The 18,415-nt window shown below is 34.8% G+C and overlaps 1 protein-coding gene across 7 annotated transcripts in view; it reads right to left on the bottom strand.

Annotated features, from left to right (window-relative positions):
- The window catches only part of sulf2b (sulfatase 2b), a 127,330-nt gene that overhangs the window by 28,333 nt on the left and 80,582 nt on the right, over window positions 1-18,415 (bottom strand). For 5 of the 7 annotated variants that reach the window (XM_042712810.1, XM_042712807.1, XM_042712813.1 and 2 more), the window contains 2 exons: window positions 4,630-4,848; window positions 2,317-2,556 (listed from right to left, as the gene is read on the bottom strand). In XM_042712810.1, coding sequence (XP_042568744.1) covers window positions 2,317-2,556; window positions 4,630-4,804 — 415 coding nt within the window. In that variant the 5' untranslated portion in view covers window positions 4,805-4,848. Of the gene's footprint in view, window positions 1-2,316; window positions 2,557-4,629; window positions 4,849-10,056; window positions 10,271-10,299; window positions 10,508-18,415 lie in introns of those variants that run through there. The other 2 variants (XM_042712808.1, XM_042712809.1) reach the window with 2 other exon arrangements.

Below are 18,415 nucleotides of genomic sequence, written 5' to 3' on the forward strand. Positions count from 1 at the left end.
GCAGAGTACAATAAAGTAGAATAGAATAGATGAATAGAATAGAATATTTGGATTAGATCAGAGTACGAAAGAGCAGCATAGAGTACAGTGAGTATGATAAAGGGTCAAGAACAGTAGAACAGAGTGGAGTACAGATATAGCGTAAACTTTTTATACTAAAAATCCATTGCACATTTAAAATACAATGGGCATACAGACAGAATCTGCATGTAGAGAAATAGAGTAGCTGCGTGAAGATGAATGAATATTTGTGTTGGAAATGTTACATTAGAGAGGATGTTGGTCAAAGCTGGTCTCTCTCCTAGAGGAAGTGTGCTCTAATGGATTACTGTAACCACTAAAAGCCTGACTCACTGCCAGGTGTGTGTGTGTGTGTATGTGGAGGAACAACATTCACAGCTGGTCATGCTATGTTTACATGCACATAGTAGTTTTGCCTGATGTCTATGTCACAAACAAAAAACATCACACACACGTCACACATTTACATAAATACACAAAATCATCCATTACAGCCCGAAGGTTTTTAGTTTAATGAAAATCATCTGTTGGAGATAGATTATGTCAATGTCATGCAAGAGTCTGTGAGAGTGTGTTTGACAGTGTGTGTGTGACCTGGGGCCCTGTCACACTGAATCTCTGGTGAGAGTGTGTGAAAAACCCAACAGACACAACTCTGATGGAACAGATCACACATGAATGAGAGCTCAATCTATTAAATGAACTTTACATTCATGTCAGGCTGTTATTGAAGAGTTTCTGTACCATAATGCTTTGGTGTTTATTTCGGAGGTGTTCAGATGGAAATCATTAAAGATTATGAAAGTATGATCTTAGAGCCACTGATGCTACACTCTGATTATTCTCTGATCTAGTCCAACTATGAATTTAATGCTACAGAGATATAAAGTACTCAACTTCGCAACGCTACTCTACTTCACACTACTCTATTTCATTCTACTCTGCTTTAGTCTACGGTACTTTATTGTTCTCTATTCTACTCTATTTTATTATATGATACTCAAATGTATTTTACTCTACTTTATTCTACTCTAGACTATGCAACTCTAATCTACTCCACATTGTTCTACTCTATTTTACTAATTCTATGCTATTCCCCTCTACTTTAGTCAAGTCTACTCAACTCTATTTTAGTCGGGTCTGTGTTAATCAAGTTTTCTCAAGTCTATGTTACTATATTCTGCTCTATTTTAGTATAAGCTATTTTTATTTATTGTACTTTACATTTTTATACTCTGGGCTACACATCTTGAGGCTATTCTCCTTTACTTTAGCATAATCTTCTCTAATCTATTCTACCCTACTTTAGTGTACGCTACTCTTCTTTAATCTACTATACATTATTCTATTGATCTCTAGGCTCCACACTTTTACTTTAGTCTAGTCTGCTCAACTCTATTCTACTCTACTCTAAATCAGTCTATGCTGCTCTAATTTTTCTATTCTACATTATTATTCAGTTGATCTTTAGGCTCCTCTCTTTTACTTTGTTCTAACCTAATCAACTCTCTTCTACTCTACTTCAGTATGCGGTGAATCTACTTCAATCTAGTCTACATTATTCTACTTACCTCAAGACTATTAAACTTTACTTTAGTATATTCCACTCAACTCAGTTTTATTCTACTCTATTTAAGTCTAGTCCTCTCTGCTTTAATACATTTTTCTCAAGTCTACGTTCTGCTCTGTTTTAGTATAAGCTACTCTAATTTATTCTACATTATACTCATGTCTACACATCTAAAGGCTATTCTCCTTTACTTAAGTATAATATACTGTGCTTAACTCTATTCTACTGTACTTCAGGAGATGATACTCTACTTCATTCTACATAATTCTACTCATTTCTAGGCTATTTTCCTTTACTTTGGTCTACTCTTCTGAACTCTATTCTACTCTTCTTCAGTCTTTATTACTCTAGTCTACAATAATCTACTTATCTCCGGGCTATTTTCCTAGTCTACCCAACTCTACTGTACATTCAATGCTACTGCACTTTAATCTACTCTACATTATACTACTCATCTCTAAACAGTTCTCATACTTTATTCTAGTCTACTCTGTTTTTAGTCTGTTCGTCTCTACGCTTTTCTAGTACATTTTATTCTACTCTACTCTAGTTTTAGTCTACACTTCTCTATGATGAACTCATAGCTCTACTACATTACACTACTGTACTCCACTCTACTTTACTCTATATCAGTGGTTGGGGAACTGCTGCTCTATATCATGCGACAATAACACAGCAATTTAACCAAGTAATCCTTTCAGTGTGTGTTTGTGAATGGTCTCCACCTGTCCTGTAGCCAGTGCTGTTGAGGTAAACTCCAAAAGTGCGTGGCTCATGTTTGGCCTGCCAGGAGGGCGAAGAGCAGTTCTCGTTGTTGGTGTAGGTGTTGTGGTTGTGGGCGTATTTCCCCGTCAGCATGGAGGAGCGTGATGGACAGCACATGGGCGTGGTGACAAATGCATTGGAAAAGTGTGTTCCACCTTGTTCCATGATCCGCCGGGTCTTATTCATGACCTGCATGGAGCCTGGGTGAGAGATAGAAAACTATTATATAAGATCTATCATATATTACTGAAGGTTACATAAAGTCTGCTCTACTGATAGCTCTACTTCAAATAGAACTGGATACTTCTTTTTCTCTTCCTCTACAAAGCACTAGACATCAGAGGGATAAAGATATCAGTTCTTACATTTATTATCTGTTTGTGACATTTCAGCCTTTAAGAGGAAATGTATCGGTTGTTTGTAACCTGGGAATTCATGTGACACCAGCGGCATGTGTGTGCGTGTGCACATGGATGTGCATGTTTAGAGATATATGATACAAGCTTTATATCCACAAGTCACACTCTATTTATTAAAAGTCTCAATTACAGCATATAGTTTTCAAAACCCCTTTGTTTTCGCTCTTCCTCTTCTTCGACCCTGCCTTGCTCAAATAAACACACACGTGTATTTAAATGTAAATTAGGACAAACCATAAACTTAAACTGTTTTTACACTACCATTCAAAGGTTTGGGTCAGTAAGATTTATTTATTTTATTCAGCAAGGATGCATTAAATCAATAGTGTACAGAAAATTATATTTTAAATGAACACTGTTCTTTTGAATTTTTTTTTTTTATTTATCAAAGAAGCCTACTATATTCAAATAGAAAACAGTTCTTTTACATTGTTATATTTAACAATATTACAGTTTCCACCAAAATATTAAGCAGCACATTTTTTTTTTTTTTTAATATTGATAATAAGAAACGTTTCTGGAGCAGCATATCAGCATATTAGAATGATTTCTGAAGTATCATGTAACACTGAAGAAATAAAATACTGTTTTTACTGCATTTTTTTTTATCAAATGAATGCAGCCTTGGTAAACATAAGATACTTTAATGCACATTCATTCTTATTTATGAATCATTGAATAAAATGACGACATTTATAAATAACTTCTGGGAACAAACTATAGCTAAGTGAACCCACACAACCTACTGTACATCCTTATTTGCTCAATTGATATGATCGGAAAAAGGAAGTCTAGTTCAGTTTGGCCTTTAAGACAGGATCATCGCATCTCTACAGATTCCTGCAGAAAGGTCAGCACATACAAACATACAAATCCTCTGTGTACTTTACACACAAAGGTCAGTATGGATGGACAGCTGATACATAATAAAATAACTGAGCTCTCTCTCACAGAAAACATTCAACAGAAGCAAATGCTCTTTCAGCATTAGCTGCATCTTGTAACAGTAAACCTTTTAGACTGAGAGATCTTATTTGCTAAAACCATTAGATGTTCTAAAGAACTGTTTTGTTTTAGGAGCGAAAGTACATGTGACTCTGAATGTTTTTTTTTACAAGCAGGTCAGGTTACAATATGGTTAAAATACATCAAATTAAATACCTTGAGGAATAGAAATACACTACCTTTCAGTTTTTAAAGGTTTTTGAAAGAAACCTCTTATGCTCACCTAGGCTGCGTTTATACAGCCATATAAATAGAGTAAGAACACTAATAATGTAATATATTATTATAATTTTATTTAACTGTTCTCTGTATAAATAATATCTTTTAAAATGTAATTTACTCCTGTGATGCAAAGCTGAATTTTCAGCATCATTACTCCAGTCTTCAGTGTCACATGATCCTTCAGAAATCATTCTAATATACTGATTTGCTGCTTAAGAAACATTTCTTATTTTGAATAAAAATTCAAAAGAATAGCATTTATTTGAAAGCATTTACCTGTAACAATATGAATGTCATTACTGTCACCTTTGATCAATTTAATGCATCCTTGCTGAATAAAAGTATTAATTTCTTAAAAACTAAATCTTACTGACCTCAAATTTTTGAACAGTAGTGTATATTTAAATCTGCCTCTAAAATCTGATCAGATGAGCTCTCATTGGAATCAGTGGATGTTTTAGGCATTCCAGTACATACTGTGCCTGACAACATCCCTGAAACAATTTAAAATCATTATAAGACATGGACTCTCACAACTTAATTGTTTTATTTTGTCTCCAAAAATCCCAAAAAGTGTCTCTTGGATAAATTATCCTAAAGGTATCTGAGTGTTCTTTTTCCACTCACCCAATTCAATGTCCTGGTCATCAGTGAGGATGAGGATGATGTTGGGGCGGATGTTGCGCCGGTCTCGCTGGAACCGAGGTTTCAGTCTCTGATTGGACTGGAAGATGGAGGCATGAGCCACCGCCAACACGGCCAGCAGCACCAAGAGCCGGGCCGCCAGCCCCTGCGTCGCCATCTCAGGGCTACCGCTCACACTATACTGACTTCACCTCGTAGCACCTGTAGGGAAAAAACCCCCAGAAAATTAAGTTTAGCTCAGTTTTAAACTCAAAATGAATATTGTTTCAGGTTAAGGTAGAGGTTGTGACAGCATGTGGTTTCGCCAGATAGATCTTATTTATGGTACATTATTAATGACCTTAATTGTTATAGCCGTAAGTTAGGCCTATATATAAACATGCAGCTTCCCTTGCACTTAACAAGAAATGCAGGCTTCAACATGACCTGAACGCAAAGATAAACTCAACATAAGGAGTCAGCTATCAATGTGCCAAAAAAAGTGAATATGCAGAAGCGCCACTGGCTGCAGGGACTAAACCTCCTGCTACCGTTTGCAAGTATATGTGTAAAACAGGATTAGATTTAGACAAAATACTGATCCAGATGAAATGCACACATTAATGACACACATTGACAGACCACTTGACTAACTTAATAATCTGACATTTATCAGTATTCTGTTTCTAAACACTGGGTGGAAATGTTCCTCTTGGTACACACTGTACCATCCATAACACCACGTTCTGTTCAATAAATATCAGCGCTCAAGCTTAAAGGCAGAGGAGAAACTTTCACACTGTACTGTACAATGAAGAACAAAATGTATCCGTAAGTTCACTGAATGTTATGACAAGAAAGTAGCTAAGTACCATTTGATTTGAATAACCCATACACCAGTCCAAATCTTAAATTACTGATGAATTTCTTACTTTCAGTAAGTATATATTAAACATACAATATATTGTCTGTTTTTTGGTTTCATATTCAAGCACACTTCTTTGTATTTGAATTCAGAAAAAAATATATATATATTTGTGACAATTTGTGAATAAGACACACTTGCAAAGAGTCTGTTTGGTGTATTTGCCCCCAAAAATTTTTATTTGAGTCCTGGGCAGAGAGTTTAAAAGTTTAAAAGGCTCTGCCCTACAACTCAACTCTAGTTAATTCAGAACATTGCCTTTCCACAATGAGAGATGATGAATCGTGCTTGGAATAAGCTGCCTCTCTCATTGAGTTTATATTATGGTCGCAATCTAATTTGAACCCAGTGAATTAGGATCATCACACACACACAGTGTCTAGGGTAAGGCTTTTATTGATGCACAATGCTGTTTCATGCACTGTAATCATTTCTTGAGCATGAATAATTTAATAGGATGGAATCCCCTTCTCAGCTGCTAATCTGTGCTGGAATATAAAACCCCACCCACTGCTACCCACCATGAGCTAAATACACACACCACGCACACAGCAGGGACTAATCTCAGACCGAGGGATGAGGGGGCTGGGGGACGGGGGCATAAACAAGCGGAGGAGAGACAGAGAGCGATAACCAGAGGAATAAGGAGAACGTGAAGATGTCACATCTTTGAGTCAAAGATCAAATCCCTGCTGAGAACATCACTTTCACTGAATTATCAGACACAGCGACTCTTTAATATTGTAATACTCCTCTTTGTGAAATTCAAAGCAGCTCATGTGGCTTGTTTCAGATTCTGCCACACTGTGCTTGTTGCTATATAGGTGCACAGAGGAGGAACCGATAGTCATGCTGTTGCTCTATAAATATAATAACTAGTTGCTTTATTATAGTGTTGTACTGAAATTAAAATTCTGGCTGGTATGGTATTATTTTTTTCTTTCTGGTTAATAATTTTAAATGGCTGATAATAAAACTGTATGCTTTTTTGTCCAAAAACAACAACAACAACAACAACAACAACAACAACAACAACAACAACAACAACAACAACAATAAAAACTAAAATTAATTATTTTAAAATTCTTTAAAATTCTGATTTAAAATACAGAAATTCTAAAATGTTGTATTCTATTGGACATTTTGAGATTTGCTAAACATTATGAGATACTAAGTCACAATTTTGAAATAAAATGTCAAAATTAGGTTTGGGTTAAATTGTGAGAAGTCATAATTATGACAAAAAAGTGATCAGGACTTTGTCATAATAATGGTATCACAAATATGACTATGTATCTAATAAATTTTACTGAATACAAAAAAAAAAAAGTAATCTCTTAAATGTAATTTTTTTGGTCAATTTTTTTTGTCATTATGACATTCCGATTTTTTAGGTTTTTTAAGTTTTTTTATGTTTTAATTTAGATCTTTTTGTATAATTACTTTTCATATAATTCTGACTTTTTATGTCATAATTATGATTTAGCAAAGCAAGATTTTTGTAACTTGACAGAAATGGGCTTCCATATGTAAAAAAAAGTGCAAAGTGGCCACAAAATCTGAAATAAAATCTGGTATACTGTATATATATATAAACTGAAATGAGCATTAGCAATAAAATATTCAAACACTGATTGACTTCTACCAAAAAAAAAAAAAAAAAAAAAAAACCCTCTCATAAAATCAAAAACGTTGTACATTCCTACGTAATCTAATATTAAAAATTTTATAAAATGAATCATACTCTAAGCAATGCAGATAACACCTTGTTAAACTGGATTGTGGAAAGTTTGTGAAGACGCAAGTTTTTGCACTGAAATACCACATAATTAGCACAATGTTTAGTGAATTCACCCCAGACCGTTTGTATATGTACCAGTTCTCCTCATACAGATGTCAGTCTGTGCTAATTCAAACTCGATCATGCAACAGTATAAACTAACAGCTTTATTTCTTTGACACGCAGAAGGCAGAATCAAATTTATTTCCTTAATTACACTTCAACACAGAAATACATGACAGAGTGTACTATCAAAAGTTAGTGGACCCAAAATTACATTAAAGAAGAACAAATTATCACCTCTAATATGAAAATGCCAAAAGATAAATAACTCATTAACCATCCCTATATACATCAACCTGCATAAACTAATTCAAGCCAATTCAACTAATTCAAAGTTGGAAATAAAATGATTAAGAAATATTTCAGATTCTGTTTCTAGGTTACTAATCAAGAAGTTCTTTGGATCTTCTCAAATCATGCTGGAGAACTTGTGAAGTCAAGAGCTGCTGCCATTAAAGCAAAAGGATTGAAATACTAACTATTATCATTCTGATATTCATAATAGTTCACATACAACTTTTCATTGTCATGCTGATTATATAATTTGTATTAAATTGAATTCAATTTGAAAAATGCAAAATCAAACCGTTTCCACAAGTGGTCTCAGATCACTGCATATCAATCCGTACAAATTACACTTGTACTATCCGGGTTTGTAATGTCAGTTGACTTAGATTTCAGGATACCAGGAGCATTTTCATGCCAAGACAGCTGTGTGACTCATGGGAAGCATTTAAAAAGATGTAAAGGAATGAAAGATTGAAGAAAACAGAAACCAGACAAATCACAAACCCTTTTAACCCTCCGAGACATTAATACAGCCAGACAAACACCTCCTCCATCTCTATTCATAACACAGATTCATGTGTGTCAGCATTCACACAAAAACAGAACACAAAATGCATTTCCTATCAAAGACAATTCTGCAGAACGTGAAAAATAATGCTATTCTTTAGAAAACCAAAAGTGTATTGATGAAAAGACACCTTTGATGAAACGCTCACTCTTTGGTGCTCTGCTCTGAGGAAAGAGCCTTTAGCACCGAGAGAACGGCCAGCGGAGGAAGAGAGAATTGATTTCTGTTACATTACTGTTATAATTATGGAAAGTCACACTGACATTTGTCAGGTTGCACCAGGGTGGTCAAGGTCCACGGAATATAATTACACTCAGAATAAGAGCATAGCATGATTTTTAATGGATTCTGGGAAATTATAAAGCACATGATAGAGTCTAATAGGTAGCTTGCGTTCGGTCATTACAGATTTTCTATTTTTGCTCTGTGTGGTCTCTCTCTTATTTTACGACACAGATAAAATTAGCACAAGGAACGTTCAGCTGACATGACAGACCCTTACATATGTATTCAGAGTGAGATTCATAAAACAAATCAAAGAATGTCCTCAAGACACTTGAATCACAAAAGGACTTTACAATGATTATTTTCCCTGTAGCCAAGTAAAGACTGAAACTATTGCAAATCATTTCACATTCAAAATACTCTCATTCCCTTGGATATTTCTCTCTTTTCCTTTGACTTTCGTACACTGTACACTTTATATGTGTTCCTAAAGATTTCACACTTATGGCTGCTTTTGTCCAAAACGTAATATACATATACAATATATAAAGACGAGCTCTTTCACTGCCAGTCCTCACCGGATCTGTAAAGATAGGGGCTTCACTCAAAGATTATATACAAAAGAACAGGACATACCAAACACAGCTTGAATAGAGACTTCTGGAGCATTTACTCTACCATCTAGTTTATAATCCACTCTGAATTTAAAAATATATGAATTTATATCACCATACACATCCAATTCAGATTAAAATTTTATGTAGTATTGACAGATATGTTTCAAAGAATGAAAAAAAAAAAAAAATCTAAATCTTCATTTAAATTCAGACTTGAATTGGATCTACATTTAAATGTGAATTTGAATTTTATCAGAAATATGGATTTAAATGTGAATTTGAATTTGATCAGAAATATGGATTTAAATGTGAATTTAAATTTTGTCAGAAATATGGATTTAAATGTGAATTTGAATTTGATCAGAAATATGGATTTAAATGTGAATTTGAATTTGATCAGAAATATGGATTTAAATGTGAATTTGAATTGTATCTGTATTTACATGTGACCTCAAATCGTATCTGAATTTGGATATAATCAAACAGTACATTTAAACTGTATTATAATTTTGATGTAAATATAAATCTGAATCGTAGCCGTCTTTGCATTTACGTTAGATATCCGGATTTAAATTGTATCTGAATTTGGATTTAAACATACAGAGCATGTGAACTGTATTCTAAATTTGGATTTAAATATAAATCTGAATTGTATCTGTATTTGCATTTACGTTTACATATGAAATCTTGATTTAAACGTCAACTCAAATTGTATTGTATTTGGTTCAAATATGCATTTCAGTTGCATCCAAATTTTGAAATATAAATCTGAACTGCATGTGAATTTCTATTAAAATATAAATCTGAACTATGCATCTAGATTTACATTTAAACATAAACTTGCATTGTATTAGGATTTCCATTTAAATTTAAATTTGAAATAGTTTTAGAATTAAACAAATTTAAGTTTGAAGAATATGACAAAATATAAAAAAAGTCAACATAATTTAAACAATTTACTAGCCTGAAGTGAGCAGAATCTGGGTTAATGTAGAGTCCCTCAACAGAGGCACAGCCCCCCAACTTCACTTTTCAGGGAAACACCTCTCCTCCACTCGTCTCTCACAGCTTTCCTCATACTAAACCTCTTTTCCTCTTCTCTCACCACCTCGCACAGCATCTCCCGCTTGTTATCAATGTCATCCCTCTCTCTTTCTGCTCTCAAACACCTCTCTCTCACGTCTCGTTCCCTCCGTTCTGTGAGTACCTCATGGTGTTGATGTCAGATGCCTCGTTCTCTCTCGCTCAGCGCAGTTGCTCATCCCACATGGAAGTAGTAATATCCAGATATGGAGTGTGAGGGCTATGGGACCATCTTAATGGGATCCTTGATAACAAGATACGGTGGTAACACTCCACACACAGCACTTCCTCATCTGTTTCTGTAGGTCACTGCGCTGTAGCTATATCCCTCTCTCTCTCTCTCTCTCTCTCTCTCTCTCTCTCTCTCTCTCTCTCTCTCTCTCACGGTTGGAGTCGCTCATGTGCGCTCCTCTCTCTTCACTTCCCTTCTCCCCCCCATCCAGGCTCTCTTATTCTAGCTTTATCGCACTCTCTCTCTCTCTCTCCTCTGCTATAATTCCATTCCCACTCGTTTCTTATTCACTCTCTCAGGATTGATGTGTTGTAACCTTGAGCTCTGCTGCTTTCAATTTATTGTCCCTCTCACCCTCATCCCATCTCCCATCTTCGGTAAGGGTTAACGGAGCATCGTGCCGTAACAAAACCGAGGATGAGGGTCCCATCTGTGTCCCGTTTATGCTCCGCCGACCACGCTGCTCTGCATACGGACACATTCATTTACATTACATTATATTAACAAGAACCTCAGACAAAAGCTCTAGCTATTTATATTTACATGAGTTCTAAATGAAAGCCCGCCACATTTAAATTTAGATGAATTACTGCAATAGCCACTGTTTTATTTGAGGCAAAACGGTGCTTGTATTTACATACCAATGATTTGTGTGTGCAAATTGCATGCAAATGGATGCAATTGGTGTTTGCTTAAACTCAGTGTGTCAGATATGTTAAAGATGCATTTGAAGCATAGATTTGTTGGTTTAAAAAATTAATTAAAAAAATTAAAATTAAAAAATTAATATTTGACAAATGTATAGCATATTTATAATATAACAGCATATGTTAGCATATTTATATATATTATATATATATATATATATATATATATATATATATATATATATATATATATATATATATATATATACTTATTTATATTTGTTTGACTAAACTTAAAATAACATTAATTTAAGCAATAATATTCTCATGGGCCTTTGTAAAATAAAAAATAACGTTAAAATATTAAGGTAAGGGGCATATTGTACAGTAAATGGCTACATTTCTGTTTTTTTTTTTCATTTTTCACTTCTCTAGTTTATTTTAAATCTGTGTTATTATTTAAATCTATAATATTATTATAATAAATATTCATAATAATATAAAATAATATAAAATAAAATAAGACTTATATTTATAACACATTTATAACATATTTATAACAAATAAAATTATTTAAATTAGTTTGACCACACTTTAAAAAAACATTAATTTAAGAAATAATATTCATATTTCTCTAATAGCCTGTTTGTATTTGTGTATTCATCATTTAGCGTACATTTATATATATATATATATATATATATATATATATATATATATATATATATATATATATATATATATATATATATATATATATATATACTATATATATATTAATGATAAAAATGTTGCTTATAATAGTTTTAGATGAGATCTAGTACCTCGTCACACCGCAGGGCATGTTAAAATCCCAAAAGCACTTCATGTCTTTCACTACCCATTGACTACTAGCTAAATGCTGTCTTTCTTAAACGGGAGATAAATGTGTGTTGTAAAGTGGTTTGAGTAAAAACACCCACACAAGATAAAACCCAGATAACTGAAGAGGTTTGGTGTGTAAAGACCCTGATGGACTATGGCCGTCTGGGGCACAGAAGTATTGATTCAACACACGAACACACACACACACCCAAATACATCCACACAGACAGAGAAATGAAGACAGGGCAGACACACTTCAAACATCTGTCTATGACCGTGAAGCCAGCTGGAATTTTCAGCTTAACCCTTCGCTATTCACAACTAATCCCACAACTATTCTGCTATGAATTTCCAGAAAAATGCTACAGTTCCCACTGTGAGCAGCTCAACAGACCGTGTCTTTGTTATTGTCAGAGGGAGAGAGAGAGAGAGAGAGAGAGAGAGAGAAAATAATTGTCAAATTGTCTGGCCTTTCTTTTTAATTAACTTTGTCCATTTGCTCTTCTTATCGCAATACATTACAAAAGTGCCACCCAGACAGACAGAGAGAAAGAGAGAGAGACTGTGTGTGTTATTAAACATAAAAGGTACTTGAATAACAAGCCATTTATTAATAAATGAAACAAGAAGACAACACGACTGATTCCATTTTCACTTGCAGCAGATTCACATCGAGAAAGTCAAGTCAAGTCAAGTCAAGTCTGCTTTATTGTCAATTCTTCCACATGTACAGTACATACATACAGAGAATTGAAATTGCGTTACTCTCAGACCCATGGTGCATACAGATAACACAAACAGTAGAACATTAAATATGGATATAAAATATAAAGTTAAACTATACAAATATACAAATAGGTCACGTAAAAAGAAAGATAAATAAAGCAGCACAAGGCACATGGCAGATAGAGTGCAAACCAGTGAAGTAAACAGTGCAGATATAATGACTCTAATGCAAAAGAGCTTATTTAGTCTGGTTAAAGTGTCAATGTTGAATGAGGTAGTGAGCAGACCAATGCTGCACAAAGTGACTGGTGCAGGTCCCAGTGTGTTTGTGGGAGCTGGGGGGGGGGGGGGGGGGGGGGGGGGGGGGGGGGGGGGGGGGGGGGGGGGGGGGGGGGGGGGGGGGGGGGCGGCATGACTGAGGTTCAGAGTTCAGTAGTGCATGGGGAAAAACAGGGGAGGGGGGGCAAGGTTGGGAGGGAGTTCAGCTTCCTGACAGCCTGATGAATGAAGCTGTCCTTCAGTCTGCTGGTCCTGGCCTGGAGACTCTGCAGTCTCCTCCCTGATGACAGCAGACATAAGAAGCTGTGTGACGGGTGGGTGGGATCACCTGCGATGCAGAGGGCTTTGCGGATGAGACGGGTTTCGTAAATGTCCTGGAGGGAGGGGAGGGAGGCACCAATAATCTTCTCAGCTGCTCTCACTGTGCGTTGAAGAGTCCCACAACAACACACATCACACGCCACACAACACACAGATACACATATACACAATACTCTCTATATTGCCCCTTCAGAAGAAGCACAACATGATGACCACCGGTGCTCTAGCTCGTCTCAGTTTGCGGAGGAAGTAGAGACACTGCTGTGCTTTCTTGGCCAGTGCTGCGGTGTTCTCAGTCCAGGAGAGGTCCTCTGTGATGTGCACACCCAGGAACTTGGTGCTGCTCACTCTCTCCACAGTCGCACCGTTGATGGTCAGAGGATCCTGAGTGTGCACTCTCCTGCAGTCAACAACAATCTCCTTCGTCTTCTCCACGTTCAGAGAGAGAGATTATTGTCACTGCACCACCCGGCCAGGCGGCTCAACTTGCTCCTGTAGTTTGTCTCATCTCTGTTTCTAATGAGATCCACCACAGTCGTGTCATCTGCAAACTTAATGAAGAGGTTGGAGTTGTGTGACAGTGTGTAGTCGTGGGTCAGCAGAGTGAAGAGGAGGGGGCTCAGCACACATCCTTGGGGGGCCCCATTGTTCAGTATGATGGTGCTGGATGTGTTGCTGCCGACCCGTACTGCCTGAGGTCTACCAGTCAGAAAGACCAACAGCCAGTTGCACAGCGAAGTGTTGAGCCCCAGTTGGACCAGTTTGTGGATGAGCTGTTGAGGGATGATTGTGTTGAATGCTGAACTGAAATCTATGAACAGCATTCTGACGTATGAGTCTTTTTTCTCTAGATGTGTGAGTGCTGAGTGGAGAGTAGTGGCGATGGCATCATCGGTCGAGTAAACTAGTAAACTACAACAAGTGAACCAAAATAGTAAATCCAACAACATGGGATGGGAGATTTTCAGTTTAGCCAAACAAACACATTTCAGCACACAATCGTTCATTAGTGTTAAAACAAATCTATGCATGATTCATTCAACTGGTTTTGGTTGATACTAAATATTTAATCTTGCTGCTCATTCCCCGATTTTTACATTTAGGACAGTTTCACCATATATACTCACTCAAGGTTGATCTTAAATAACACTAATAAATTAATAATACTGTTAGTAAACTTAGAATATACTTTGAATAATGTCCAATTTTCATGCTGTAGATTATAATGTTGTGAGACCTAGATTCATTTGTAGCATTTAAACAACTGTCTTTGGTTGTATTATTATTTTTGTAATTTATTTAGACCAAATAGTATTGAATTTTAATATCAGCCATAATTATCAGTTTATATGTACACTGAATTCTGTGTACTTTTAAAGGAAACAAATGATGAGAACACTGAATGAAAAACTAACAAAAACTAATAAACAGAGTTATTATAGTTAAGCAAAACTAAAACCATATTTTTTTTTTCGTTATTTGAAATAATATAAACTTAACATAATAAATATATAACTTAAGCAAAATATAATGTTGAAAAAAGTATATTTTAGCTAGTTGCCAAGGCAAAATGTCTTATTTTCATTTAGATGAACTAAAATTACTAATACTTAAACTGAAATAAAAAACTTTCTAGACATATTTAAATAAAACTAACAAAAACACAACAAAATTACTAAAACTTTAACAATAAAAGGAAAACAAATATAATAAAAACATTAGATAACATTAAAATGAAAACAAGAAAATACAAAAACAAAAAGTCAAAATATATATATTAAAAAACTATAATAATATCTCAGTGATAAAATAACACTGCTAATTAAAACATTACACATAAGAGTCATCAGTGAATACAATGACTAGAATATTATATCTTTTTACTTATCTTGAATATTATACTTTGACAGTAATACAATCTTCAATGGGACGAGATGATTTCCCACATACCACAGCAAATACACAAAATAAAATAAAATAAAATAAAATAATAAAATAAAATAAAATAAAATAAAATAAAATAAAAAAAAAATAAAATAAAAAAAATAAAATAAAATAAAATAAAATAAAATAAAAATGCAGCTTTAAATCCCAGCCCCAGATATCCAATAAAACACATTGGCACAATAAAGCAGAAATAAGTAATGAAAGATTAAACTAAATTAATGGCCTGAAATAACAAATCTTTTACAGGCTGACACTAATTAACAGAAGTAACTGGACCTAACAGCTGATGCACATATCATCAGAACAATATCAGAACAACAGCACAGGTTCAATGTCTCAGCATCCTTTGAGTCGAGACTTGAGCCAAACAGCACACTGAGATTTGAGAGCTATTTCAGGTCTGGAGTTTATTGCTGTGACGAACATGTGGACAACTTGTATTAAATAAGAGCATTAATGGAGAGTCCTTGATGATAACAGCAATTAATCCTTCTTCATTAGTGTCTGCTAGCCTCTAATTACACCTGCTAATTATAATTTATCTCTCTCTTTCTCTCTGCGCTGCTCTGGCATGTCTCTGCCTCCTACACCACTTTAAAAATATGACAAAAATCTCCTTAAACTCATATCAGAATTGCAATGCATTTGAATTTTGTTCTGCCATATGATGTAGATGATACAGTATATTTTCGTCATCAAGGGAAAGGTTTGTCATAAAAATTTATTATATTTACAATTGCACTAAATGATGTGAATTATGAGGCGGGGAGCGTTGAAATACTGTATGGTGTAAAACTGTTTAATGGAGAGACGCAGTGGATTAAATGGTTTGTGTGAACAAGCACACAGTTTTTTGTTTTTGCTGTGTGTGTTTGTGAGGTAATTACAATCACTGAAGAGATGTATGAATACACTTTGATGAAAAAAATATCAAGGGACTGGGTTTTGGAAAAAAAAAAATCATATTTTGTATTTTATATATACAGTAAACACGCACATTTTTACAAAAATCAAAGTTCTTAACGGACGCATTAAATTGATCAAAGTGACAGTAAAAAATGTATAATGTCTTATTATCAATAATGTCGTATGTCTTATTATCATTATGTTAAAAATATTTGCAGTATATTTCAAATAATCTTCTTTTGAACCTTCAATTCTTTAAAAATCCTGAAAAATGAAATGAAACGTTTCAGACTCAGACAGCCCATAACAAAACTGCATGTTTTCTTTTCAGCTTTCCTAAGCTGGCAGACCCCCCTTTAACTGTTTTCTCCTAATAATAATATATTTCAAAATGTAATACTGTATATAAGTAAATGAAATGTTACATGAGCATTGCTTATATGTTTTCACATAGGGTGTTATGATTGACTGCTATGTAAGTTATAGTTACAAGCCCAAGTCTTTATTTTTACACTTTATTATATACTGTATGCTCGTTTACTTTATTAGTATGATCAATAGTAATACTGATCCTTAGAAAGAAGTGCTAATGAGAAACATACACTCTTTTGTTCATCAGTCTAATTAACATATAGTATGAACATGAATGTCAGTATTTGAAACATTTGCAGACCTCCAGCTTGTTAACAGTGAATTTATGAGAATGTTTGTTCTGTAATTATGACACGCATCTCACTTGTTTAAAAGCCCCATGTGTTTTCCTCTTGTCTATTTGAATGATTTACAACTCTATTACAATAAACAGATTTTTGAATTATATATTTTATTAGAATTTTGTATACAAGTAACAAAAGAAAAAACAGACAGAAAAAAAATATACAGAATAGAAACCACAAGCAAAAAACAAAACAGAACACAGACACCAAAAAAAAAAAAAAAAAAAAAACAAACAGGGCACATTTAAAAACAACAGTAATTAAGTACACTGCTGCACCACTGACATTAGAATCTCAACACAAGTACTAAACAAAGATGATAAAGGTGGTTGGCACTCTATGAACTCCACAATAAACAGATTTTAAGATTTGGCTGAAGAAGTGTGTGTCCGCCGGTTTGATTGACAGGCCTAACGAATGCAAGTGATTAATTTAGTTAGAGGGAGGCCGTACAGGCATTAAGAACAGTAGGAACTAGTCAGTAATGGGTTTTAATTACTGATGCAGTGAAATAAACCACACATGCATAACTTGTAACCCTTGCTCAAGATGTTGCTCTGAAAGCAAAATGAATACCATCAAATGAATTCTTTAAGACAATGACAGAGAGAAGAAGAAGAAGAAGAAAGAGAGAGGAATAAAACAGAAGAACATTTTAATCACTCATGCAATGAAATCCTAAAGCATTTTGGAAAACAATGCATGCTCAAGAACTCCCGCCAACGTATTTTTGCAACTTATCACTGCTCCATTTGCCTGTGTGTGTGTATGCGTGTGCGTTTGACATGCTCTCATTGACTATGAACGCTGGAGCTGTGCCAAGGCTGCTAATTAATTTGCACATTAACCAAATGAGTGTAATTGCTTGTGTGTGTGTGCATGAATGCACCAAAAGAATAAATGACTCTCCTTATCCACTCTGGTTTGCTGCAAAATAAAATGCACCATACCAAGAGATCTGTCCAAACTGTGTAAACGTTTTTAGTGTGATTTCTGCTTAACACACGTCATGCTCAATTATACATTATTCAATGTTGCTAATAATTCCAAGATCTAACTGGACACCGTGCAAAAAGCTGAAAGGGATTTAAATGAAGTGTGACCTTTTCCCCTTGGTTTTCAATGGTTCTTTTTGCTTCTGCTTGGCTAATTAGTAATTTAGCTGACACTTTCTAAATCAAAATGACTTATGGTACACTAAATAAAACAACAATCCCTTTGTGGCGATACGCTCATCAGGGATGCAGGGGGAAACCTTGATGGGACACTTTTTGGAGAGCTGATCTAAAAAGTGTACTGTTCTTGATATGAATCAGTCTCCTCCTCTGTACTTTGCAAATGCTGTGATCTAATTATAAGCACCTGAGGCACATCATCAGCTGGCAAACGAATTGGCAAATTAACTGAATAAATATGAAAATTTAAAGCAATAAGAGGTGCCTGAGAAAGAAACAAGCAAGAGAACGCACAAATTCAGTGCACACTTCTTTTGTGAATAAAATACTGTACAGATCTCATTCAGAGACGTTTGGTGTATGAAATTAATTTTGTGACATGCTGGGTATATTTTATTATAGAAAAGGTTTCCGTTATACTCTGTTG

This window comes from Cyprinus carpio, chromosome A23 (genome assembly GCF_018340385.1).
Source record: "Cyprinus carpio isolate SPL01 chromosome A23, ASM1834038v1, whole genome shotgun sequence".
Taxonomy (NCBI): domain Eukaryota; kingdom Metazoa; phylum Chordata; class Actinopteri; order Cypriniformes; family Cyprinidae; genus Cyprinus; species Cyprinus carpio.